The sequence below is a fragment of the Bubalus bubalis genome, chromosome 3, assembly GCF_019923935.1.
Source record: "Bubalus bubalis isolate 160015118507 breed Murrah chromosome 3, NDDB_SH_1, whole genome shotgun sequence".
Lineage (NCBI taxonomy): Eukaryota > Metazoa > Chordata > Mammalia > Artiodactyla > Bovidae > Bubalus > Bubalus bubalis.
The window spans coordinates 21,216,888-21,241,493 of NC_059159.1; the positions used below are offsets into that span (position 1 = coordinate 21,216,888).

General features: G+C 59.2%; 2 protein-coding genes across 2 annotated transcripts; both read left to right on the forward strand.

Annotated features, from left to right (window-relative positions):
- The first annotated feature begins 5,149 nt into the window (after nt 1-5,149).
- Nucleotides 5,150-12,695, forward strand: LOC102397719 (keratin, type I cytoskeletal 42). The gene is made up of 8 exons (XM_006055787.4): nt 5,150-5,852; nt 8,174-8,256; nt 8,382-8,538; nt 9,682-9,843; nt 10,421-10,546; nt 10,794-11,014; nt 12,212-12,261; nt 12,385-12,695. Exons 1-8 carry the CDS (start codon nt 5,391-5,393, stop codon nt 12,480-12,482), a joined length of 1,359 nt encoding a protein of 452 aa, XP_006055849.2. The 5' UTR covers nt 5,150-5,390; the 3' UTR covers nt 12,483-12,695.
- Nucleotides 12,696-14,528: 1,833 nt separating this feature from the next.
- LOC102397396 (keratin, type I cytoskeletal 17) lies at nt 14,529-20,133 on the forward strand. Its single transcript, XM_006055786.3, has 8 exons — nt 14,529-15,065; nt 16,127-16,209; nt 16,803-16,959; nt 17,766-17,927; nt 18,546-18,671; nt 18,767-18,987; nt 19,079-19,104; nt 19,903-20,133. Exons 1-8 carry the CDS (start codon nt 14,613-14,615, stop codon nt 19,995-19,997), a joined length of 1,323 nt encoding a protein of 440 aa, XP_006055848.3. The 5' UTR covers nt 14,529-14,612; the 3' UTR covers nt 19,998-20,133.
- Nucleotides 20,134-24,606: the final 4,473 nt, after the last annotated feature.

Here is a 24,606-nt window from a genome sequence, read left to right on the forward strand (position 1 = left end):
TAGCCTCATTTTGCAGGTGAGGCTGAGAGAAGGGTTGTGACTTGTCCACAGCAGAGTCTGCATCGATCCAGGCCCTTGGAGTTGGCCTCCTGAGTGAGCTCTTTCCATAAGGGGCAGAATAGTGATCATGGGGGTTGAGAAGATTAGGGGCTGTGATTCCTCTCCAACAAAACCTTACTGGAGAAAGTGAATCACACCTGAAATGTTGAACAACAAGCCCAGGGCCTGGGTTTTGAGGCAGAGGCAGGACCAGGGGGCGGTGAAGCTACCAGCTTCGGGCAGGTTTTAATGGGGAGGAGCAGTTGGGGGCCTCGTGTGGGACAGAGTAGTCCACGGGGCCCAGGCCTCTGCACGGGTGTGCTTCTCCCCTTTCTTATTGGTCAGTCATGTGGATCGTCTTGTGGTAGGCTGGGTGATCAGAGGAGGCCCAGTGGTAAAGAATCTGCCTGCCAAGGAACTAGAGGCAGGAGACACGAGTTCGATCCCTGGGTTGGGAAGATCCCCTGGAGGCGGGGAGGAGGAAATGGCAACCCACTTCAGTATTCTTGCTTGGAGAATCCCATGAACAGAGGAGCCTGGTGGGCTGTAGTTCATGGGGTTGCCAAGAGTTGGATATGACTGAGCGACTGAGGATGCATGCGGTATAGGTGATCGAAGAGCCAAGAGACCCCCTTCCCGCCGGTGGTGTTAGGTGGGAGGAAGGAAACGCCAAGCTCAGAGCATCACACGGGCGAGACACAGTGCCCACCCAGAGCGAGCTCCCAGTCTGAGTGGGGAGACAGACGTCTACCCTAGGAAACATCCACTCTGATGGGGGAGATGAAACCTCTTTCTCAGGGAGCCTGGGCCACACATCCCCTGGAGGAAATCACTTGAGAGTGTTGGAGAGCAGGGACCAGTGAGGGTGAATTAATCCAGGAGCAACCAGCCTCGCAGGGCACGGAGAGTCGAGTGGGCAGGTGGGCCAGGACCTGGGGGCCTGGGAGGCTGGGGTCTTGAGGATGGGCAGTCTGGAGTTCCTTTGGGATTTCTGAGTTGGTTCCCGCAGGTCCTCAGGTCCCCTTCAGCCTTCAGGGCAAAGGGGAGAGGGGATGAGCCCCAGGCCTGAAAGGGGACCCCACTGACCTGTTGCCTTCTCATCCTCCCCGCTAGCTACCTCAGGCCAAAGAAGGGGAGGGGTGGATAGGGGAGAGAAAGGGCAGGCAGAGGGGAGAAGCTGGTCCTCTCAAGCTGGACTCCTCCAGCCTCAGAAGCAGCAAGGGTTCCCACCTGTGCCCCTCTCTGGCTCCCCTTCCTGGACCTCCTCCCCATCCATTCCCACTGGTTTGGGGCCTCCCTTGCCCTGTCCTCCTGCTCTGGGCGCTGAGGCCTCTGGCTCTTGCTGGGACGGGGCTCTGGACAGCTGATGTGGCTTTGCCTGGAAAGATGAGGTATCCCGGGTGTCCACCCAGGGAGCATGTTTCCTGGAAACCAGTTATGGGGGAACGGAACACCTGGGGCCCTCTGGTATGTGTGGGGGCACTGGAGGAACCCCTGCCTCTGACTCTCCTAACTGGATGCCTCCTGAGGGCCGCGATTGTTTGCATCTCCCATGGCCGCTGGGGAGGCGGAGGGTGGGGCCTTCTTTGGAGCCAGACACAAATCATTAGAGGGTGAATCTGGGCAGGGCGGCCCTGGGGCCTCAGGAGAGAGGCTGAGGAAATAGGAGAAGAGGATTCTCCTCTTCTACAGGATAGGGGAAGAGGATTCCACCTGAGGGCAAGCACGCGGGGCGAGGGTGCACTTACTGGCCAGGAGTGGGGGTGCTCGGGGTGAGGTAAGGGGTAGGGCCTCCTTGGTGACCCTGTGTAGCCCATCCTGGGCGAGGTCCCCGCAGGTGAGAGGGGCTCAGGGTCTGTGAGGAGGCAAGCTGACAGGCCCTGGTGGCCGGGCTCTGGGGGTAGGGCAAGGGCTTTGAGAACCCCTAAGGATTTGGGGTGTTCTCTTCATCAGTCAAGCCAAGGTCCCAGCTGGGATTCACCCCCACATCCTGGGCCTCTCACTTCCCCAACCTCACCCTATATGGACTCTTTCCTTGGAGGGAGGGTAGGTGGCTATGTAGTCCCTTCCTGGGTCCCTGTCTTCCACCCTAGTCACGGTCTAGGGTCCTCGTTCCTAACAACTCAGTGAACACTTACAGAGTACCTGCTGCATACAGGCTGTGTTCTGGGTTTGGGTGGGTGGGCGCTGTCCTAGGGGTGACAGTTAATGCTTGGGGCCCTGTAGGAGCCAAGGTCAGGTGGGCTGTTGTGGCAAGATGTTTGTCAACATCAATATGCATCTATTTTTTAATAAAAATATATGTATTTTTAGAATTTATTTTTGGTTGTGCTGGGTCTTCATTGCTGTGCTCAGGTTTTCTCTAGTTGTGGCAAGACTCTCTAGTTACGATACGTGGGCTTCTCATTGCGGTGGCTTCTCTTGTTGCAGAGCACAGGCTGTAGAGCTCGAGCTCAGAAGTTGTGTCGTGCTGGCTTAGTTGCCCCGTGGCATGGAGTTGGACACAACTTAGCAACTGAACCACAACATCAATGTGGGAACTTAGTTCCCAGACCAGGGATCGAACCTGTGTCCCCTGCATTGGCAGGTGGACCACTGGACCACCAATGAAGTCCTGATATGCATCTATTGAACATCAATTGCATACGGGCCCCCCCAGATCACCTTGCACCTTCCATCAACACCATAGGCTGGTATAGTCCCAGGGACCCTCCCTGCATACCCTAGTCCTGCTCAAGTCCGAGACAGGCCTGTTCTACTCATGCCAAGAATGCACGGGCTCTTCAGCAACCTCTGGAGAGGAGACCCAGGGCCTGTAGGTTTGGTCAAGCCCGGGGCTGGCGTGGGGACCCTGGGGTGGATTCAGCTGTCTGCCCGGGGTCTCTTCCTGCTGTCCCCTCCCTGCTGTGCTGGACTCCCAGCGGCCTCTGGGGCTGGATGCCTCCTCCTGTTCCTGTCCTCTTCCTCCTTTGGGCCAAGCTGCTGACACCTGCGGGGTGTGTGGGCCTGGCGCTGCCCCTCCGGCTGCCAGGGGCCTCTCCCTGCTGGGGGTGGAGGACAGGCCCGGGCAGGAGAAGTCATGGCCGAGAGGACCTTGGCTCCTGCCAGGCCTTCCTTCCTTCCCTGGCACGGAGAGTGGGCACTGCTCGGGCCCTGGCTTCAGCCCTGCCTACTGCCTGCCGGCTGCTCAGAAACCCTGGGCCTCAGCTTCCTCACAGCATCGTTGGGGAAATCCGACAAGGGCTATCCAGAGCCGTGAAGGAAGCATGTCTGGGCTTCTTAGGCCTTCCAAGGATGGCCACACTCTCCAGAGAGTCAGGGAGACCTTCCTGGGGTCTGTCTCTGCCCCTCCACCTGGGGAGAGAGGCTGAGCTGGGCCTGTCCTTCCGCAAGTGAGGCCTTTCTGGGCTGAGGTGGGCACAGAAGTGGAGGGGGGCTCCAGAGGTGGCAGAGTCTCCAAAGGCCGGAGGCACAGGGCCTGGGAGTCACTGGTGTGGGGAAACCTAGGCCCCGCTCTTGGTGCACAGCCTGACGTCAGCAGGGGAAAGGGTAGAGTGATGGGGTGTTGGTGGGGCCTTGGTGATTTTCGAGAAAAGGTTAGGAAACTCTCTGTCCTTTCAAACTGGGCTTCAAGACTAATGTCTGGGTGGTTTGGAGGTGGGGTGCAGGCTCTGGAGAGGCAGAGGGTGGGTGGCGGGTGCCCTGTGGTCTGCCCTTCTCCAGGGCAGCTCTGCTTCATATTCACTTCTCTGAACTCAGGGAGGCCTGTCTGGACAGAGGAGGGCAGTCAGCTGCTGCGGGAGGGAGGTTCCTGGGAGGGTGGCTCCAGCGGGGAGGGGAAGCTCTTTCTCTGTGGGGGTGAGTGGCTGGTGCAAGGCTGGCCTCTGAGACACTTAGGTGACCCCAGGTTCTGTTTGTTCCCTTCCCCAGCCTGTCCTGGAGTAGCAGGAAGTCCTCCCAGATATCATGGAAGAACCCTGATGTTCTGACCTTGCCCTCTAGTCTTGACCTTGAGACCCTGCTCCCCACTCCCAGGAACGCTGGGAACCCCCAGACTTTACAGTCAGGGTGGGAGCAGAATAAACTCTGGTTGTCTCCTCTCGGCAGCCTGTGCAGTCCCCACTCTCCAAGGAGACACCCTTGCGTGCGAGGCCACCCACTTTCTAGGCAGGAAGTCCTTCCAGCAGTCTGACCTCAGCACACCAGCTCTGATCTGCGTGGAACCCGGACTCCCTCCCTGTCCCCGTGTGTGTGGGCCCAGAGCCCAGGCCACCCACGTGCCTCCCTCCACCCCTGGAAGCTTCCCATTCAGACAGGCCCCTTGCAGACACAGACGCCAGGGTCCTGGCAGCACCTAAATCATTAGCACCGCCGAGATTAGGCCGCTAATCTCCTGGCTGGGAGCGGGCGGGTGCCAGCCGCCAGAATGTGGGCTTGTGCTTTTTCCTCGCAGGGGCCGCCCTTCCCCAGGGTGCGGCCACCTGGCAGGTCCTGCCTCTCCTGTGCTCAGCGCCTCCTCTGGGGGCCCTTTGGGGGTGTCTTTTCGCAGGTACTGGTAGGGTAACCAGGGGCAGTCACCCTAACCAACTCTCTGATTCCCTCTCTCCCTTGGCCCCCCGCTTGACTCATTCCCACAAAGACCCTGGGAGGCAGGAGTTACCCCATTTTGCAAATGAGGTAACCGAGGCAGTGAACCGACTTCCTGAAAGGCTTGAATCCAGGCTTCCCTCAGGTCAGCAGCTGGGACTGTTCTTCTCAGGGCAGCCCCCTGGCCAGGGACTGAGTCTTCTGCACAGGCTGGAAGTAATCCCAGGAGAGCTGGGGGCTCCCCTAAGTCAGAGGCTGACTCGGTCCCACTGTAAGGGGTGGGGGATTGTGTCCCCCTGGATCTCTCCACCCTCTCCCTGGGATCCAAGGATGCTGGGTGGGGGGCCAGAGCAGCCCCAGGCTCCGGGCCTGTGGAGCCTTGTCCCAGGCCCTTTCTGGCTCCCAGGGTTGGGTTCTCCGGACTCCCCCAAGGATGAGCTCAGCTGCCTAATTGCGGCTGAGGATGGAGGATCACCCTACCCCCGGGGCTGCGGCTCCAACACCACCTTTGTTTCTAACAGACAATGGCGGCTAAGAGGCTATCGTGCCCAGGCCAGGCTTGGGCAGGGGAGGGGGCCGGGGGAGGCACTCGGGTGTCCAGCCTGAGCCCCAGGCCCTGGGCGGCTTGTACAGAAGCAAATTACACGGCTGGGATTTTGGCTCTGACTTCAAGGGCCAGGGGCCCAGCCCCCCTTTAGCCTGGCTATAAAGGCCTGCCCGGGGTCTCTGTCCAGACCAGACCCTGCGCTTGACTTGTGGACATCATGGCCGCCACCACCACCAGCATCCGCCAGTTTTCCACCTCCGGCTCTGTCAAGGGCCTGTGTATGCCCAGCGGGGGTTTCTCTCGGATGTCTTCCATCCGTGTTGGGGGTGCTTGCCGGGCCCCCAGCCTCCTGGGAGTTGGCGGCTCTGGCATGTCCATGTCCTCGTCCCGCTTCTCCATGGGCTTGGGGGGCGGCTATGGCGGGGGCTATACCTGCAACCTGGGCGGGGGCTTCGGCTCCAGCTTTGGCATGGCCGACAACTTGCTGGGAGGCAGTGAGAAGGAGACCATGCAGAACCTCAACGACCGCCTGGCCTCCTACCTGGACAAGGTGCGCGCCCTGGAGGAGGCCAATGCCGACCTGGAGATGAAGATCCACGACTGGTACAAGAAGCAGGGACCCGGGCCCGCCCGAGACTACAGCCACTACTTCAAGACCATTGAGGAGCTTCGGAGCAAGGTGGGCACTCCCTGCCCTCTGTCCTCAGTATCTACTTCTGACTCATGCATCCCAACTTTGGACCTTTGCCAACATCTCTCCTCCAGCCTAGGTTTCCATCATTCATTCATTCATTCACTCACGCTCTCACTTGTCCTGGAACCCAGCTCTGGTCCCCAGGCCTGGAGGGCATCCTGTGAAGGGAGGCTGTTTGGAGTTCCTTCTTCCTGGGGGAGGGTATTTGGTGTGGGTGATGTAGGCATGGTCAGGGAAGTCTTCAGAACCTTGAGGGCAGCAGCAGATGTTCCAGGTATAGAGATCAGTGTGGGCAAAGGCATAGAAGTGGAACAAATTTGGTGTGGCTGCTGGGAGATGAGGCTGGAAGTCTCCTTCTCACTAATCCATTCTCCTCTGAGTTTGCTCCCCTGCTACCTGCCTCACCTCCTCCAGGCAGTCCTCCTAGATGGATGGCACTTGACTTTTGTCCTCAGACCTTGGGGTCCTTTCTATACTTTGAGGTTCAGTCTATACTGTGTTCATTGGGCTGATTTCACTGAGTTTGACATATTCTCACAGTTGTTTTCTCTGTGGGTCTTCCTCACTCCTTCCATGATGGTCACTCTGGGGTTTCCTAAGGGCAGAATCTGTCTCTCCTTGCTGAGTTTGCGGAGGAGGGCAGGGTGGTCCCCGAGAAAAGGAGCTGTGTCTTCCCACTCAGACTGGAAGCTCCCAAGGGGAGAAATTTCTCTAACTTAGTCTGATGGAAGAGGCAACACACACACACACACACACACACACTATGATCTCTATGAACTCATGACCTTGGCATTCTGTGAACGTTGCACCTGGGTCTTTTGCACAAAACTTCTGGCTGGAAGGACCTAAAGGGCTGCAGTTTCCAGAGGCAGCAGAGAGATCAAAGAGGTTCAGGAGCCAGGCTTGGGGAGATCTAGGCTGGGGGCTGGCTGGCCTGGGCTCAGCCCGCTCAGTTTTCTGGTGGAGAACCAGGCCTGTGGCCCTGTGAGGGGCTTTGCCTGCTCCTGCCAAGGACCCAGGCCAGAAAGGGAACTCCTGCAGTTGCCCCCTGGAAGCCGCACCGATGGGCGTGCCAGATTAGATACCGGGCTTGGTCTGGGCAGCGGGGAACCTAAGGGAGCCCTGGTGAGTCAGTGTTCCCGAGCTCTGGGGTCAGCCAGCTCTTCACTCCAGACCCCAGCGCGCTGCGCACCAGGCCGCTGAGTCACTGCCCCTTGGCGGTGTGCACCACCACCCCTCGCTGGGCCCCATCAGCCTCCTGAGTGGGAGGTGGGAGGTGGTAGGTGGGGCAGGTCTGCAGGCTGCAGACCAGCCCATTGAGGTCCTGGGGCGAGTTCAAACTGGCTCTTGGGTTCAGTCTGGAAACCGAGCCTGACCCAGGAAGCCTTTTCAGAACTTAGGGCCTCGAGTGGGCTCTGAGGTCCAGGCTGAGTTTCCTGGGGCTTCCCCCTCTCACAGCTGTACACTTCAACCCTCAGTCTTAAAAAAACTCCAAAGTCGACCCAGCTCATCTGCCAAGACTTCCTCTCTGCTTCCTCTGGGCAGCATGCAGGGGCCTCGCCCTCCCCTTCCCCCATGGCCCTTGATGGGAGCCTCTCTCCTGTGTTTGTCACAATAATGACCGCTCTGCTCCTTCCAGAGCCTCCCCCTTTCCCTGTGGTCATTTGAACCTCCCAGACAACCCTGTGGGAAAAGAAAACCTTGTCCTAAGGTTTGATGTGGGACCCATCATAGCTCTATTAACCATTTCATTAATTGTATAATTAAATTAATGTTTCCTGGGGGTTGACTCTGGGCCGGGCACTGTGCCCAGGGCTGGGGATGCCAAACAGAATGAGACAGGCATGAGACAAGGCTATGTTCCTCTGGAGCACAGAGACCAGTGGAAGAGAAGACAAATACACATAAAAAAGTCATGGAAAAAAATTGCATTTGTGAGAAGTACTGTGTAAGAGAGATGGGCCGAGGGGAGGAATGATGGGGAGGAAGGACTCAGGGAATGCAAAAGGGCTTCCTGGAGGAGGTGGCAACTGAGCCCAGAGGTGAGTTTAGTTGGGGAAGATGGAATGAGGTCCAGGCAGCTTGGGCAGTGACTCCCATGGTGGGAGAGGATTGCATATGGGTCTTTCTACTGGCATCATGGTATCCATGCCTGGGTATCATGCTTTCTCTCCTTGTGAGGAGACCACAGGGGCCCTCACCTCCCTCACTCCAGCCCACTATCCAAAGGGTTGTCAGAGGGGTGTTGCAAGGCCTTCCCAGGGCTGCTGAGCGTGCTTGCTCACCGGCCCCACCATGTCCCCCAGATCCTGGCAGCCACCATTGACAACGCCAGCTTGGTGCTGCAGATCGATAATGCCCGCCTGGCAGCTGACGACTTCCGCACCAAGTGAGTTGGGGCCTCCCGGGCGGCTCAGGGGGCTGGTGCGGTCCGGCTCTGCACCCCACAGAGCTCTCTGTGCGTATGAGGGCATCCTCGCGGCACTCCATGGCTCATGCTTCCCCCCAATCCAGGTACGAGACGGAGCTGAACCTGCGCATGAGCGTGGAGGCCGACATCAACGGCCTGCGCAGGGTGCTGGACGAGCTGACCCTGGCCAGAGCCGACCTGGAGATGCAGATCGAGAACCTCAAGGAGGAGCTGGCCTACCTCAGGAAGAACCACGAGGAGGTGAGGCTGGCTCGGGGATGCAGGAAAGACTTGCCTGGGAACAGGCAAGGCTGGGCTCCCACATCTGCCTGGGCCAAGGCCACATTCTCTGTCCAATTCCTGTCTCTGATGCGTTCCTGGCTCTTACCCTGGGAGACCCTCAGAGGGCCCTGGTTGAGGCCTGGAGGGCCCTCTCTCCGGAAAGATACTTCCCTGTCCCTCGAGGCACAGCCTGCTATGTGGTGGCAGTTAACTACCTAATAGGCCAATTGGTCTAAGAACTCGCCGGCTAATTATTATGATTAATTGTAATAGTGATAGTCATAACAACAAGGAACATCTGCCCAGCACATTCCAAGTGATTCACAGCGATTATCTCAGCTGATACCGACAGCGTCGCTGCGAGAAAGGAGCGAGTTCCTCCCTTTACCAGCGAGGGGACTGAGGCTCAGAGAGGTTAGGGAATTTAGCCAAGGCTGCACAGGGGTGGGTCTTCGCTCAGGTCTGCCTGAGCCATTTCTGTAGCAGCTCTGACGCCACCACTCTGCCACTTCTCCCACCTCCTAGGGACCCCAAGGCTTAACCCAAGTGTAGGGATCCAAGACCCTGCAGGGGGACTGATGAGCCATGTGGCTTCCTTCTCACCAGACCTCCGGGGTGGCCTGAGCTGAGAGAGCCTAATGCCCCAACAGCAGGAGTTCATCCAGTGGTTCTGCTTGATTTTGAGGCTGGTTTTGGGGATGCATCCCTGAGCAGATTCACATTTCCTAATGAGGTCTGACTCCCCCAGTGCCAGCAAGGGGCTGCTTTCCCTGTGCTTGTGCTGCGTGGTTGGTGGTAGGGCCCCGAAGTGAGGGGTCAGGGCAGGGAGTGAGGTTGTCCTGGCTCATACCCTGGCATAATCAGGAGTTGCCTTCTCTCCTGCCCCAGCACGCACTGGGGCTGGGCGAAGCCCACCGTCCAAGTGTGTGTTGGGGGAGATTGTTGACATCCACAGCCATGCGCATTTGAGACACGAGAACATCCATCTCCACCTTCAGGGTGAGGAGCTGTTGGCCTGTCTGTGTCTGTCCTCTGCAATCATCTCTCCCAGCATGAGAAGGCAGCCCCAGGGACGCCCCCCAGGATGGCCCTGAGTGAGCCCCTGTACCCCTCTCTGTCCAGGAGATGAATGCCCTGCGAGGCCAGGTGGGCGGGGACGTCAACGTGGAGATGGACGCCGCCCCCGGCGTGGACCTGAGCCGCATCCTGAACGAGATGCGCGACCAGTACGAGAAGATGGCGGAGAAGAACCGCAAGGATGCCGAGGACTGGTTCTTCAGCAAGGTGGGTGGCCCGCGTGAGCAGGTGAACACACGTGTGGGTGCTTGTGCTTTGTGCTGAGCACTGACTGGAAAATTTGCAGATGTGGATTCCCAGCTGGAAGGACCTTTGGAAACCAGTTGGGACCAAACCATCACGTTCAGGGGGAGACTATGAGGCTCAGAGAGGCCTCAAGCTCACATAGCCCTTCACGGGGGCAGGGGGAGCAGAGTCAGATCTCCTGACCGCACCAGACACTCTCCCAGCCCGGGAACTCATAGGCAGGTGTGTTTTTGGATGCAGACTCCCCTGCCCCCAGTAAGAACAACACATTGAGCAGTGGCAGCACCCAGACTGTGATGGGCACACAGAGAGCAAAGGCCAGGGCCTGCCCTTACATGTGCCTGCAAACCAGTAAGGAAGAAGCAAAGGACCGCAGGACAAGATGAATCCTGCAAGCGCCAGTGTGTACCAGTGGGCCTGAGGCCCTCTAGGGCGGGGGAAGGGCAGGTCTGGGAGGTCAGGGCTCGGGGGTGGCCCCTGCCCTCTGCCTCACCTCTGCCAGCTTCCTCAAGCCCCAGGGGCCCATCCTGCCTTCCAGACGGAGGAGCTGAACCGCGAGGTGGCCACCAACACCGAAGCCCTGCAGAGCAGCCGGACGGAGATCACGGAGCTGCGCCGCACGGTCCAGAACCTGGAGATTGAGCTGCAGTCCCAGCTCAGCATGGTAGGGCCGCTGTCCCCTCCCTGCCCTGTGCCCACCGCTCCAGGGTGGGCCCTGCCTCCTGGACCCCCACTGGGAGAACCAGAGGCTCCCTGCCCCGCCCTGCCTCTTCACACTCTGCCCCACCTCCTGCTCTGCCATGCTGGCAGCACCCACAGGCCTGCACCACCTGGGGACCCACTTCTGGGGGCTCCATCGTGGGGAAGGGCCCCAGCTCGGTTTCCCCAGTCACCTACACCTCGACCCCCAGAAAGCGTCGCTGGAGGGCAGCCTGGCGGAGACTGAGGCACGCTATGGAGCCCAGCTGGCCCAGCTGCAGGGGCTCATCAGCAGCATCGAGGCTCAGCTGAGCGAGCTCCGCTGTGACATGGAGCGGCAGAACCACGAGTACCAAGTGCTGCTGGACGTGAAGACCCGGCTGGAGCAGGAGATTTCTACCTACCGCCGCCTGCTAGAGGGCGAGGATGCCCAGTGAGTGGAGGGCACCCCGCCTGTGCTTGGAGGGCTGGGGTGGCTTCACCCGGGGAGGGATGGCACCAGCTGAGGCAGGAGGAGGTGTGGAGGCTTGCAGGAGATGAAGCAGAGAACACTGGCTGGGGGCCCACTAGATGGTATAGGCTCTGGGGAGCCAACGGGGCCCTTTTGTGTAGAGAGAAATATGGTTGTCAAGACATCTTAGAACAGTCACTTGGGCTACAGAGAGAGAAATGTGTCTGAGGGGACAGGGTGATGTCAGGGAGACCTGTCAGGAGGCTGGAGCAGGGAGTAAGGCCAGGGAATGTGTTAGTCGCTCAGTCATGTCCAGACTTTTTGCGACTCTATGGACTATAGCCCTCCAGGCTCCTCTGGCCATGGAATTCTCCAGGCAAAAATCCTGGAGTGGGTGGCCATGCCCTCCTCTAGGGGATTCCTGACCCAGGGATCGAACCCAGGTTTCCTGCATTGCAGGCAGATTCTTTACCATCTGAGTCACCGGGGAAGAAGACCTGCTATAAGGCAGGTGGAGGACAGGGGAGGGGAGGTCGTGTACCCAGAGGATGTGTTAGCTAAAAACAGCAGGGCTGGATGCCTGAACATGGGGGTGAGCGTGGCTTGTAGGCGGAACTCAATAAATGTTTGAGTAAGTGCATGAAGGAATGGGTAACAATGGCACTGGGTTTCTGGTTCCAGTGACTGGTTGGTGATCCCATTGTCCAGGATGGGTGGCTCTCTGGTTTGGAATTGGGAGGGTGCTCAGGCCCTGGTGTAAAGGGGCCATGGATATCCTGGAGTCTCCATGCTTAGTCACTCATTCCAGCGTTTTGCTCTGTGCCGATGGCCAAGTCCATCTGTAGTCTAACCGCAGTCTCTCCTGTTTTAATGAAGTTTATTTATTGGGCCCTTCAGGATATGGAAAAAAAAAACTCTCTCAGCTTCTCCTTGTAAATCCCTGGTTGGCAGCAAAGTGCCTCTGGGCCTCCTGTTGGGGTATCTGCTTTCCTTATTCCTGCCCACTGGGCCTGTCCCTCTGACCTTGTGGTTGGCATTCTCTGCCGTGTACCCACCGCTGTGATTTCTCTCTGATTTCCTGGGACTTCGCTCCCCTCGGCCTCACCAGCTGCTACTCCTCCCAGGGGGCTGGACTCCTCACCAGCATCCCTGAGCTGACAGCTCCCCCTCTTCCTGCAGCCTGTCCACCCAGTACTCCTCATCCCTGGTCTCACAGCCCACCCGGGAAGGTAAGAGCCTGCCCCGTCCTGCCCAGGGTGGGTGGGGAGAGGCTGAGGCCCCTCCTGTATGGGGGACTCAGGGAGGGCCTCCAGCCTGAGGTTCTGTGTGTATCCCTCCCCCTCCGCCCGCAGGCACGGTGACCACCCGCCAAGTGCGGACCATCATGGAGGAAGTCCAGGACGGCAAGGTGGTCTCCTCCCGCGAGCAGGTCCATCGCTCCACCCACTGAGGCCCCTTTCCACCTGCAACAGCCCAGCCTCCAGGGCCCAGGGGCAGCCATTGCCTCCAGCTCCCAGCACGCTACTGCCGCGCCCCGAGAGCCCGTGTGGGCCACCACCCAAGAGCTGTTGCATTTCTCTGTCTGCTTCCTGCCTCCCCTCGCTGAGGGGGGTCTCCTGACTTTGTCCCAGTGACTGCAATTAAAGCTTTGCTTGAAGTTCAATGTCTCCTGTGATTTGGTCTGGTCATTGGTTTGGGCATTGTGGGCTGGCAATGGCGGGGTGAGGAGAGTTTGTTAAATGTTTGGGGCTGCTTGTCACCTGCCAATCTGTTCTCCCAGCCCATCTGGGCCTGGGGCCCAAAGGAGGGAGGCAGGATGCTTGAGGATGGAGGGATGGGACAGTCCACCAGATTGGGGAAGTTTTTGAGAATCAGTCCCTGGGTGCCCCATTATCTGTGGCTGGCCCCTGGAAGGGCCCCATAGACTTTCCAGAAGCCACACCTGTTATAGAGAGCGCCCTGCCTTAGCCTGGGGCGGGTACAAGGTCAAGATCAGAGGGAGAGGGGCTGGGCAGGGGGTTTCCTGGAGAAGTGGTCCAGGGCACTGAAGGGTGTGAGTGTGGCAGGGGCATGGCCAGCCCAGGGAAGCAGACGGGCTCTGTTGGGCTTGGGGGTGTGTGGGGCGGGGTGGCTGCTCTGCGTGTGAGCGTGGGGGGGGCGTCCTGTTTGCTTTGGTGGCTTGGCAGCTGCTGGGCTATTGGGGAATCTCTCTCAGCTGCTGGTGGGGGCTGTCTGGGCCTGTCTGGGAAGTGGAAGCCATCAGCAGTCTGAGACACGACCACATTCCGCCCAGCGGGCCCGCCGGGACCCTGGGACTGAGGGTGGTGGGCAGGGCAGGGTGGGGCTGTGGGGCAGGCACCCGGCCCATCCTGAGGGGCTAGCTCAGGGGATGGGGTGGGGCCTCTGGGGGTGGCTGCAGGGGACCCCTCCCAACTGGCGGGGGTTGAGGGTTCCCAGGAAGACCATCTTCTTGGGCAGTGTCCTTTAGATTTCCAGCCAGCTGGGACCTGAAGCCACATACCCCCCATCCAAGGGTTCTTGGGGCACAGGAGGGGTAGGGAGGCTGGAAGGGGCAGTTCTTCCTGTTCCTCTTATCTTGATGCCCCCTCCCAAACTGCCACTTCCCCAGCCTGCAGCTAAGCTCCTCTTTGCCCACTCCAGCCCAGAACTCCCCACTTGAGAAACAGAAAATGGGGAAAGGTCAAGAAAGGATGCTAGGGTCCCAGGGGGTTCCAGGGCGAGAGACAGGAGCAGAAAACTGGCAAGATGGAATCATGGCCCCTACATGCTCCCCTGGCGTCAGGGCTCTGCAGAAGGGGGGGCCAGTGTGTCAGGGGCCCCCGGGGAGGCGGAAGGGTGCTGTGGCTGAGTGCAGTGAAGGATGAAGGATGAAACCCTGCCAGCCGGGTTCTGAGTCAGGTCGGGCAGAGGGACACCCTCCCTGTATAAGCCCCAGCTTCCTTTTCTGTAAATGGGGTGGTAATCAACCTTGACCTAGCTGCTGCATGCTGAGCCCAGTGGGTTTGGGTCCAAGGCAAGATGGGGTCTTGGTGCTTGCTGCCTCCCCTGCTGCCCAGGGGTAGCACCAGGTGTGGCATGGTGTATGGCTGGGAACAGCCTGGGTTCCAAACCCATTTTCCCACCAGACACAGGGTCCAAGCAGGTGTGGCTGGGGTGGCAGCTGCCTGGGAGGGCCCGTGACAGTGACGTCCTTCTTATTCCTCTTCTCCGTATTAGGTCATGGGAAAGCGTAGCTGGAGGGCCCGCCTGAATCACAGGTGACGGGGCTGAGACCAGAGACACACACACGCAGACGCCCAGCGTGAGGGTTCAGAGAAATGATGCAAAGACCTGACAATGGGAGGGGAGGGGGCCCACAGCTACCTGGGAGCTGGCGGGCAGCCAGCAGTGATGAAAGCCCAGGGGAATGGAAACAGAGGAGTGAGCCTGTTGTAATCGCTACGCCCACTTGTCAGGGCCTATAAAGGAGGCTGGTGAGCCCTGGCAGTAACAGCATCTTGGGCTTCTCTCCTCTCCAGCCTTCTCTCTCCGTGTCTGCCCGCCACCTGCTGCCACCACCATGACCACCACCATCCGCCACTTCTCCTCCGGCTCCATCAAGGGCTCCTCCGGCCTGGGGGGCAGCTCATCCCGCTCCTGCCGCGTGTCTGGCAGCCTGGGTGGTGGCTCCTGCAGGCTGGGGTCTGCCGGTGGCCTGGGCAGTGGCCTTGGAGGCAGCAGCTACTCTAGCTGCTACAGCTTTGGCTCTGGCGGTGGCTATGTCAGCGGTGGCTATGGAGGTGGCTTTGGAGGTGGCTTTGGAGGTGTCGACGGGCTGCTGGTGGGAGGCGAGAAAGCCACCATGCAGAACCTCAATGACCGTCTGGCCTCCTACCTGGACAAGGTGCGCGCCCTGGAGGAGGCCAACAGGGAGCTGGAGCTGAAGATCCATGATTGGTACCAGAAGCAGGCCCCGGGGCCAGCTCCTGACTACAGCTCCTACTTCAAGACCATCGAGGACCTGCGGAACAAGGTAGGAGCTGCGATGGGAGGGGTCCTGGGTGGGGCACAGCCTTTCCTCCCCTACCATCTGCCCTTGATCAAGGCCTGGAGCCCAGCCTGGGGGCTGTCACAGGGTCTCGGGGAGCCAAGCACAGCTTGGCTCCAGCTTGGCCTCTGGGAGCCCACCTTGGGGCCATTATGTGGCTTATGATTTCTTTTTCAGGACAGTAGCCTGGGCTAGGGACAAGTAGGTCTTGTGGGGCTCCCTGGAGCCTGTTTCCCATCATGGAGCTTTTTACCACCTTATGTGATTGTAGGATAAGAGGGATGGAGGCATGAGGAGGGCTGGGCTCCTGGGGCTGCCAGATACTCAGACACGGCTTTCCTTGGAACAAGAAGGGGATTTAGGGCTAAGGTGGTGTCAGGGGTCTGGTGAGCTCCTGCTGGCAGCTGCTGGGAGGACGAGGCAGGAGAGAGTGGGTGGGACCTCAGGAGGCCACTTCTATGCCTTATTTGGGGATTTTTCTGGCTTCTCCATCTCTCCTGCTGTGCCCTCAAGACGGGCTCGGCAAACTTGGGGCAGGGCTGCCTGCTGGAGCCTGGGGTCAGGGCTTAGCAGGGGTCACGACTTCTGATTTGGAAGTACATTTGGGTGAGGGCTCCTTTAGTTTTCCTCTTGTGGGAAGCCTCTCAGGGGTACTGTATCCTGAACTGTAATAGGAGGGAGTTTCTCACATCCATCCTCTTTCCAGGATTAGGGAAGAGCTTCTGCCTGGGGCATCCTCCTACTTTTTTCTGGGTCTCCCGCATTCCCAGCCTGGCACTCCCAGCTGGCTGTCTGCTTTGGTTTAAGGCAGAGTCTGGCAAGGGGCTTCTGTGGGGGGAGGAGGAGAGTATCAGCCATCGGACCCCTGCTGGCCCCGCCTCTGTCACTAACTGTAGAGCAGTAAAGCAGGCAGACAGTCTGGGGAGGGAGCCTTCCTGGAGAAGGAAGCCACATCCTGGCCCCCAGATGGAGAGTCTCATCTCAGAATCCTGGTCTGGGTTGAGTTACTCCAACCCAGGGACCCGATCACTCTCCCATCTTCCCAGATCCACACGGCCACCGTGGACAATGCCAGCATTCTGCTTCAGATCGACAACGCCCGCCTGGCTGCTGATGACTTCCGCACCAAGTGAGCCCTGGCCAGGGTCTGGGTAGAAACTGGGGGCAGCGCTCCCGACTGAGGACCCCAGGCCTCCTCAGTTGCTGATGGCAAGGTCCAGAATCTGGGGGTTAAGGAGTTCACCTCTTAGCCCAGGATGCTGCAAAAGCAGCAAATTCTGAAGGTCACTGGGCTTAGTCAGGTGATGGAAGAGAGAGAGGGGAGGCAGGAAGCAGACAGGAGACGAGTCAGGAAGCTGGGTGGGGTGGGGCCTTGCCCTGCGTGGTCCCAGGGCCCCAGGGCTGGGAATGGCTTCCACTCCACCCTGTCATTGGAAAAGACTCTGATGCTGGGAAAGATTTGAGGGCAGGAGAAGAAGGGGGCGACTGAGGATGAGATGGTTGGAAGGTATCACTGACTCAATGGATATGAGTTTGAGGAAACTCCAGGAGATGGTGAAGGACATGGAAGCCTGGCATGCTGCAGTCCATGGGGTGGCAAAGAGTTGGACATGACTTAGCAACTGAACAAACACCCCCTCATCATTTAAGGGAAGGGTGCTGGCCAGAACCTGCACTGGCCAGTCCAAGCATCTTGACAGAAGTCTCTGGTTCCCTTGGCAGGTTTGAGACAGAGCAGGCCCTGCGTGTGAGCGTGGAGGCCGACATCAATGGCCTGCGCAGGGTGCTGGATGAGCTGACCCTGGCCAGAGCCGACCTGGAGATGCAGATTGAGAACCTCAAGGAGGAGCTGGCCTACCTCCGCAAGAATCACGAGGAGGTGAGGCAGCCAGGACAGTAGGTCAAAGAGATGCTGAGGGGGTGGCAGGGCTCCATTGCCGTGCCAAGGCTGTGCCATTGCTGTGACTGGGGTGAGCACTCCTACTGTGTAGCAGATTCTGAAGGTTGCTGGGCTTAGTTAGGTGATGGAAGAGAGGGAGGGGAGGCAGGAGGCAGAGTGGAGAGGAGTCAGGACGATGGGCGGGGTTGGGGCCTTGCCTTTCGTGGTCTCAGGGCCCCAGGACTGGGATTGGCTTTCACTCCACACCCCTCATCATCTGAAGGCAGGGAGTGTCCAGGCTGGTTAGCTTAGAGTGTTGCCCTGTCTGCAGAGCCCAGTTCCCCATGCAGGGCAGCCTTCTCCATGTACCACCCTACTTTCCTGCATCTGGGGAGTCTCCCAGGGGCCCACAGAAGCCTCTTTTGCCTGTCCTGGCCTCCCTCACCAGACAGGAGATAATTGAGGAGGATTCCCAGCTCAAACCCTCCAATCTGGACCCTAGGTAGAAGTTTGGAAATTAGATAGGAGGTTTTGGGGGCTCAGGCCTAAGAATTAAGATTTTATTTTCAGAGAGCCCTCAGTCTAGTAGGGGTGCACAGACTGTATCCTGGGGGAACCCCTAGTCTGATATTGGAGGCAAAGCGCACACAGACCAGGTGAACAAAAGTCATTTGGAGGGTCAGAGGGTAGAGGGTGAGCAGAACAAAGGAGACATTGTGGGAGGGGTCTGGAGAGCTTGCGTGGGAAGGTTGGGAGTGAGAGGGCAGAGCAGGGGATGCCCACACCCACCACCCCCTTCTCCACAGGAGATGAAAGCCCTGCGAGGCCAGGTGGGCGGCGAGATCAATGTGGAGATGGACGCCGCCCCTGGTGTGGACCTGAGCCGCATCCTGAACGAGATGCGCGACCAGTATGAGAAGATGGCGGAGAAGAACCGCAAGGATGCCGAGGACTGGTTCTTTAGCAAGGTGGGGGCTGCCGCAGACCAGAGGTCTCTCCCAGGGCATGGGGTGCAGGGCCTGAGTCTCCACAGTAAGCCCAGAGCCTGGCACCTTGGGTGACTTAACTCTGGTGAGCTGCACGGACCCTGGGCGTCAGGGTTGCCTGTTGCATTCACAGGCTTTCAGCTTGCCTGAAACTGGGATCTGAGGGGGTCAGGGGAAACCTCCCTCAGGAATAAAGCCAGAGAGTCAAGACCCCAGGAGCTTTTATCTGTCCCTCAAGAAGTCAGGAACCAGTCCCATGGGCCTGGCTACTGTCCTGGTTGGTTCTCAAATTTCCTACCTTGTACCTTCTTCTTGAAGGCATTAGAGATAAAACTTAACATCCTTTCAAAGTCTTCTGGGTTTGGGGAGGTGGCAGGCTGATGAGAAGTCATTGCTCCCGCAGCCAGGTTTGGAAGGAGGCCTGAGAGGCCTAGGCAGGTCAGGAAGGTAGCCATGGTGAGGGGAGTCGGGGGGATTGGGTGCTCCAGGTGTCTGTCTGGGTCCAGAGTGGGCTCTGGGCTGAGCATATGGAAACCATGGGGGTTGCCTTGGAGAAGGGAAGCCAGGCTCACGCTGCCCTGTCCTGTGTCCTGTCTGCAGACGGAGGAACTGAACCGCGAGGTGGCCACCAACAGCGAGCTGGTGCAGAGCGGCAGGAGCGAGATCTCGGAGCTCCGGCGCACCTTGCAGGCCCTGGAGATTGAGCTGCAGTCCCAGCTCAGCATGGTAAAGGCGCTGCCGAGTCTGGTGGGGAGGTGCCCAGGGCTCTGGAGGGGTCCCTGTGCACCCTCGCTGATCCGGCCTCTCCTGCTCCCCTGCAGAAAGCATCCCTGGAGGGTAGCCTGGCCGAGACAGAGAACCGCTACTGCATGCAGCTGTCCCAGATCCAGGGGCTGATTGGCAGCGTGGAGGAGCAGCTGGCCCAGCTGCGCTGCGAGATGGAGCAGCAGAACCAGGAGTACAAGATCCTGCTGGATGTGAAGACCCGGCTGGAGCAGGAGATTGCCACCTACCGCCGCCTGCTGGAGGGCGAGGATGCCCAGTGAGTTGGGGAGCTGGGCCAGGGCTGGGGGCCTGGGGCAGAGCTGAGTCTCAGACCCACATCTAACCTTTGTTTTTTTTTTTTTTTTCAGCCTGACCCAGTACAAGACCAAAGAACGTAAGCATTTTGGTTAACCGAGGGTGGGGCTTCACGGGGCAGGCGACCCACCTGCACCTTACTGGGGGAGTGTCCCCAGGAGCTCCAGGAAATGATGGCTGATCCTCAGCAGGGGTGGTAGGGTCCTAATTAGATGAGGGAGACACTGTCTGGCCCGATGGGGGCGGGGCAGGAAAAGGCCCTTACCTTGGAGCTCCTAGGCTGAGAAAAGAGATGTGGTCCCAGCTCTGAGACTCTCATCTGATGGGGAGATAGGCAAATGGTCTCACTCTCTTTGCTCTTGGGACCTTACAGATGAGTAAAAGCAGTCTTGTGTCTGGAGTCTCTTGTCTGGTGGCAGAAAGGGACTTGATCCTTGTCCTCCAGATCCCAGTCTGATGAGGAAGATAAAGTCCCAGCCCTGGGGTCTCTAGTCTCAGGGAGGTGATGGGGACCAGGGTCTTGTCTTGGAGATCCTTGTCTGAAGGGGGCAAAATCCATGTCCTGGAGACTGCAGAGAAATGGAATCAGACTCCATTTCAGACTAGCATCTGGTCTGCACAGTCTTCCTCTTGCAGAGGGTCAGAATCAAACCATTTATTTGGGAGGTGGGACCCACCCAGGGGCACCAGCAAGGAACAGGTGGGAGGGAGGGAGTGGTAGGGTCAGAGCGGGCACGTGTGGGGGTGTGATGTTGAGGGGCCAGCAGAGGCGTGGACACAGGTGGCCGTGGTGGGAAGAGCTGGCTCTGCTCAGGGGGCTGGGGGCTGAGCCAGGATCTCTGGGCCCCCACCCACCCCGAGTGTCTGTCTCTTGCAGCCGTGACCACCCGCCAGGTGCGCACCATTGTGGAGGAGGTGCAGGATGGCAGGGTCATCTCCAGCCGAGAGCAGGTCCACCAGACCACCCACTGAGGACTCTCTCCCCCACCAGCCCCCTGGGGCTCCCCATTGGCTGCGCAGCCTCCAGCCTCCCCAGCCTCAGCCCCCCAGCTTCAGTCCCTTTCCTGTCCTCACTTCCTGACCAATAAAGCTTGTTGACTGAAATACAGAATGCTTCCTATTTGTGGCCAGTGAGGACCCTAGTGAGGAAGGGGTGAAGGGTATGGGGAAAATGGGGGCTGGGGGAGCTGTCTGTAGACACCCACTGTTGTTGACTTGGAGGACAAGGGTCATCTTAGAACAGGGGTGAAGACTAGGTCTAGGCAGAGCTTGGGGGGGGGCATTGCTTTGTGCCTCCCAAGTGCTGATGATCCCAGGGAGGGTGGTCCAGGCAGTGACCCCAGGGAGGGTGGTCCAGACAGCGCCAGACCCAGAGTGAGGTCAGAGTGTCAGGAGGACATCTTAGGTGTCCTTTTCTTGCCCCATAAGTGGGTATGTGACCTTGGGCAGTGCCTTCCCCTCATGGAGCCTCATTTTCTCATCCCTAAATGGACAAGAAGATCTCAGGAGCCAGAGGCCCAAGTGATAGCACGTCCAGCCAGTTGCTCCTCACAGTCCTGTGGGCTGTGTCCTCCTCTTAGAGGGGACGAGGTGGCGGGGGTTGGGGAAGGGAAGCAGGCCAGGACAGGAATCAAGATCCTCCTGAGAGAGGCACCAGGACTGAAGGTGGGTGGGTGGAACCGGATGCTTCCATTGCCTCAACCCCAGGAATCTGAGACCTGCGCTTCCAGAAAAGGCAGGCGTGGGAAAGAGGGCGGGGCTTCTTCCAGGAACGTCTCCTCAAATGGTCAGCTGAGGATGGGACGTTCAGGGAAGGTGGTACCCTGGGAGCAGCACCGCCCTCCCTGGCCCTCTGTCCCCTCCTGGTTCCAGTAGCTTGGAGGTCAGGGGAAGCTGCCTCCTGGGGAAGGGGGAGGGGCCGTCCTGCCCATCCGCTCTAACACCCTCCAGCCCAGCTCTTCTGGCTCAGCCAGCAGGGGAGGAGCCCCGGAAGTCTTCCTTTGAGTAAATCTGAAAACCACTGGGCAGGGTGGGTCTGATTTCCCGGTTTTCTTAAGAAGTTGGGGTGGGTGGAGGGATTAATGAGAGGAGGAATGCCCCCCTCCTAGTTTACAGACAGGCCTGGACTCTCTGCTGCTGCAGAGTCACACAGACTCCTCCAAACCAGCCGGCCTAGAGGCAGGGAGCGGGCAGGAGCAGCCAGAGCCCCCAGCGGTGGGGGTTTGGGACCAGCGGGAGAGGGGGCGGGAGGAGCAGGCGGGGCAGTGGCACGGGAACTATCTATGAAGTGGGCAGCGGGGTGTGAGGACTTGGAGCAGATTCCAGGCACTCTCTGGATCTCAGAAGTATCAGTGAAGGAGGGGCTAGATGAGCCCCCGGCCCGCGGCCCTTCTGGTCCTGACCCTGGAGGACAGTGAGTTCCCTTTCACGGGCTGGTGTCCAGGGCAAGCGTCTGCAGAAGCAACCGCAGGACTCCAGCAGGCTCGGAGTGTGGGCTGGTGTCTGTCCGTTGCCTGGGCAGCAGTACCGGTAGGGATGGAGGGCGGGAGGGAGGAGGCGCTGAACCCACCTGGCCCCCAACCATACATCCGGCCGCAACCAGAAGAACCAGCCCTGGGCCGAGGATGGCTTATCGGGGGGTGATCTCATTTACCTGAACAACAGTCTCAGGAAGCGAGAAGGGGCGCCCCATTGTGCGGATGGGGACACTGAGGTTCCGAGGAGCAGTGACTCAGCCCCTGTCCGCAGCCTGGTGTGTCAGGGGTGGAGCGGGGCGCAGGAGGGGCGGGGCTGTGCTGGGAAGGGCGGCCAGAGCCCCACCCCCTACCCAACCCCAGGCTCTTGGGCGGGGCCCCTGTCTCCCCGCAGACTCTGGAGGTCTACTCTTACTGATGGGCCGAGTGAGGAGGGGTCAGAGTGTGGGGCGGGTCAGAGTGTGGGGCTGGCCAGAGGCAGCCCCCAGCTTCACCCTTCTGCGGGGGAAGAAGCCCCTGCCCATATAGTGAGTGGGTGGATGAGTGGTCGGGAGGCCACGGTGGGGGAGCGGCCAGATGTTCCCGGCTGCCCCAGGAGGGCAGTGGCTGCAAGTGCTGGGGTTGGGGGTCCTTGGGACAGAGTGCTGGGCCCAGAGAGGAAATGCCCAGCCTTTCCAGGAATGCTCAGCCCGGCCTGGGCAGGAGGGGGCAGCAGGGAGGAGTGACTGGGGGTGAGGGCCCATGGTCCTGGGGACACTGTATGATTTTGTCCAGGCACGCCAAGCTGACCTAGGCTGCTGGGGCGTGTGCAGGCAGCGGGATCCGGGGACACAGCTGCGGGCTTCTCCTGAGGGACTCACAGTCTGTCCACACCCACACTCCCGCCCACTGCTGCACGGAATGTTTCACTGAGCCCAGCTGTACCTACCCTTGGTGCCGCCTCACCCACTTTCCTATGAGGGCCACATGCACGGGATTCCCAGGATGGGGCAGGGCCGGTGGTAGCCAGTCCCTGTGTCTCTGCCTTCACACACCCACACCTGGAAGGGTGACCTGGCAGCACTTCTGCTGAGAAATGGCATGGCAATCACGCGGTCCGCAGCACTGTGTTGCTCTGTGCCCGGGTCTGCACTGGGCACGGGGGAAGGAAGAGACCCAGGCCCTGGCCTGGGAGGACCCGGAGCGACCTGGAGGGAGCCCAGTCTATGGGTGGTGAGCCGGGCACAGCGGCAGGCCTGACACCTCCCTCAACCCTTGGGAACTGCTGTCTTCTGCACCACCCAGGCTGTCAGGGGCTGAGGGGAACAGAGGGACAGAGCCAGGACAGTTCTGCCTCTTGGCAGAGCGCAGGCGGTCACCCAGCCTGATCCAGCCACAGGCTCCCCTGAGGGCCTCTTGGTTGTGCAGCCATCCTGAGGGGTTGTGAGAACTGCCCCCGGGGAAGGGGGCCATGAAACATGGGGGGAGGACCACAAAAGGCAAATCAGTTGCTCACAGACTCACCCAGATCCTGGGACCAGTCATGGGGCCAGAGCCTACATCCAGGCTATTTGTTCCCTCCCAGAGAGCCTGCCCCTTCCCTGCTGGCCCCCTGCACCCCATCGTGGCCTGAACACTCGGTGTTAGCATCACCTCTAGCTTCTCCAGACGTCCTGCTTTGAGGGCCTCTCTGTCTTGTTCTTTGCATCTGAGTGTCCACACAGTGTGTGGCACATAGTATGTGTTTTATAAACACCTGTGGATAAATGCAGAGATAGCCACCACTCTGTGCAAGCTTCTTTATTTATTTCATCCCTATGTGCCTGGGAAGTAGTGCTGCTATTCCCATTTCCCAGAGAAGGAAACTGAGGCTCAGAGGGGAGGAGTGACTTGCCCAGTATCTGGCCCCTGCTTGCCCAGCTCCAGCCTGCTCTGTCCTGGCTTGTTTGGGCTCCTCTCTTTCTTCATTCTGACCTGAAGCCTGTGGCTCTGGCTGCCAGAAGGGGCTGGGAGCTCTCTTCCTCTCCCCCCGTCCCCACCGCCCGGAATCTCATCCCCCACTCCCCCAGCCGCCTCTTGCTCCCCAGCCTGGCTGGTCACTGGAATCCCCTGGGATCTTGTAAAAACATCCTCACCATCAGGTTTATCCAGCCCAGTGCTGATGAAGTGGGTCAGAGCAGGGCCCGGGAATCTGTATGGGGACTCTCGTGATCAGTCAGATTTGGGAATCACTGCAAGTTGAGTTGTGGCATTGTGTGCTAAGTTGCTTCAGTCCGTTTCTGACTCTTTGTGACCCATTGGGCTGTAGCTCGCCTGGTTCCTCTGTCCATGGGATTCTCTAGGCACGGATATTGGAGTGGGTTGTCATGCCCTCCTCCTGGGGAATCTTCTCGACCCAGCGATTGAACCTGTGTCTCTTATGTCTTCTGCATTGGCAGGCGGGTTCTTTACCACTAACGCCACCTGCGAAGCATGGCATTGCCAATGATATTCCCTGGCCAAGTCAGGTGTGTCTTGCTACCTGGGATGGGGCTGGACCGAGGAGAGAGGAAAGAGACCCAGGTGGAGGAAGGGATGGGAGTCTGTGCTCTGCGCCGACCAGGCCTGTCAATTCTGGCTCCTGCCAACCTTGGGGCAGGTATGGCTCACGGGCACCAAGAAAATGCCAGCTGCATGCTACAGGCCCAGCATCCCACGTTTCCTGCTGTACCAGGCTGTATTCCTGACCTTAATTTTTCTCTCCAGGGTCAAATGATAAGTTCCCAGTTCAGAGACCATGACGACATCACTCTCCTCCCCTCCGCACCCCAAATGCGTGGTGGGTGCTCGGTCTGAGGTGTTGACTGAAGTGGTCTGATGGGTTGGTTGGCAGCTTCCTGAAGCTTCTCAGCCCACGCAGGTCCCCGATCTCCAGGGCAGGACCTGGTGTGTAATCTCACCTCCAACTCATCCAGGACGGGGGTGGGAGGTGAGGGATGTGGGGGTGGAGGGGAGGGGCAGTGATCTGGTGAGAAGGGAGGTGGAGGGCATGCGGGGCAGGTGGGGGGGCGGTGCAGAGAAGAAGAGACCACTGGGAGAGTCAGTGTGGGCCTGAGTCAGGGTGCCGAACCTGGGTCTAGTCTCTGTTT

Bases quoted from the DNA above. Each gene is read 5' to 3' on its own strand.
- LOC102397396 (XM_006055786.3), top strand. From the start codon at position 14,613: ATGACCACCACCATCCGCCACTTCTCCTCCGGCTCCATCAAGGGCTCC. The intron at 18,672-18,766 runs GTAAAGGCGCTG...GCTCCCCTGCAG, and splicing joins TGCAGTCCCAGCTCAGCATG to AAAGCATCCCTGGAGGGTAG. The intron at 18,988-19,078 runs GTGAGTTGGGGA...TTTTTTTTTCAG, and splicing joins CTGGAGGGCGAGGATGCCCA to CCTGACCCAGTACAAGACCA.
- LOC102397719 (XM_006055787.4), top strand. From the start codon at position 5,391: ATGGCCGCCACCACCACCAGCATCCGCCAGTTTTCCACCTCCGGCTCT. The intron at 8,257-8,381 runs GTGAGTTGGGGC...CCCCCAATCCAG, and splicing joins GCTGACGACTTCCGCACCAA to GTACGAGACGGAGCTGAACC. The intron at 12,262-12,384 runs GTAAGAGCCTGC...CTCCGCCCGCAG, and splicing joins CTCACAGCCCACCCGGGAAG to GCACGGTGACCACCCGCCAA.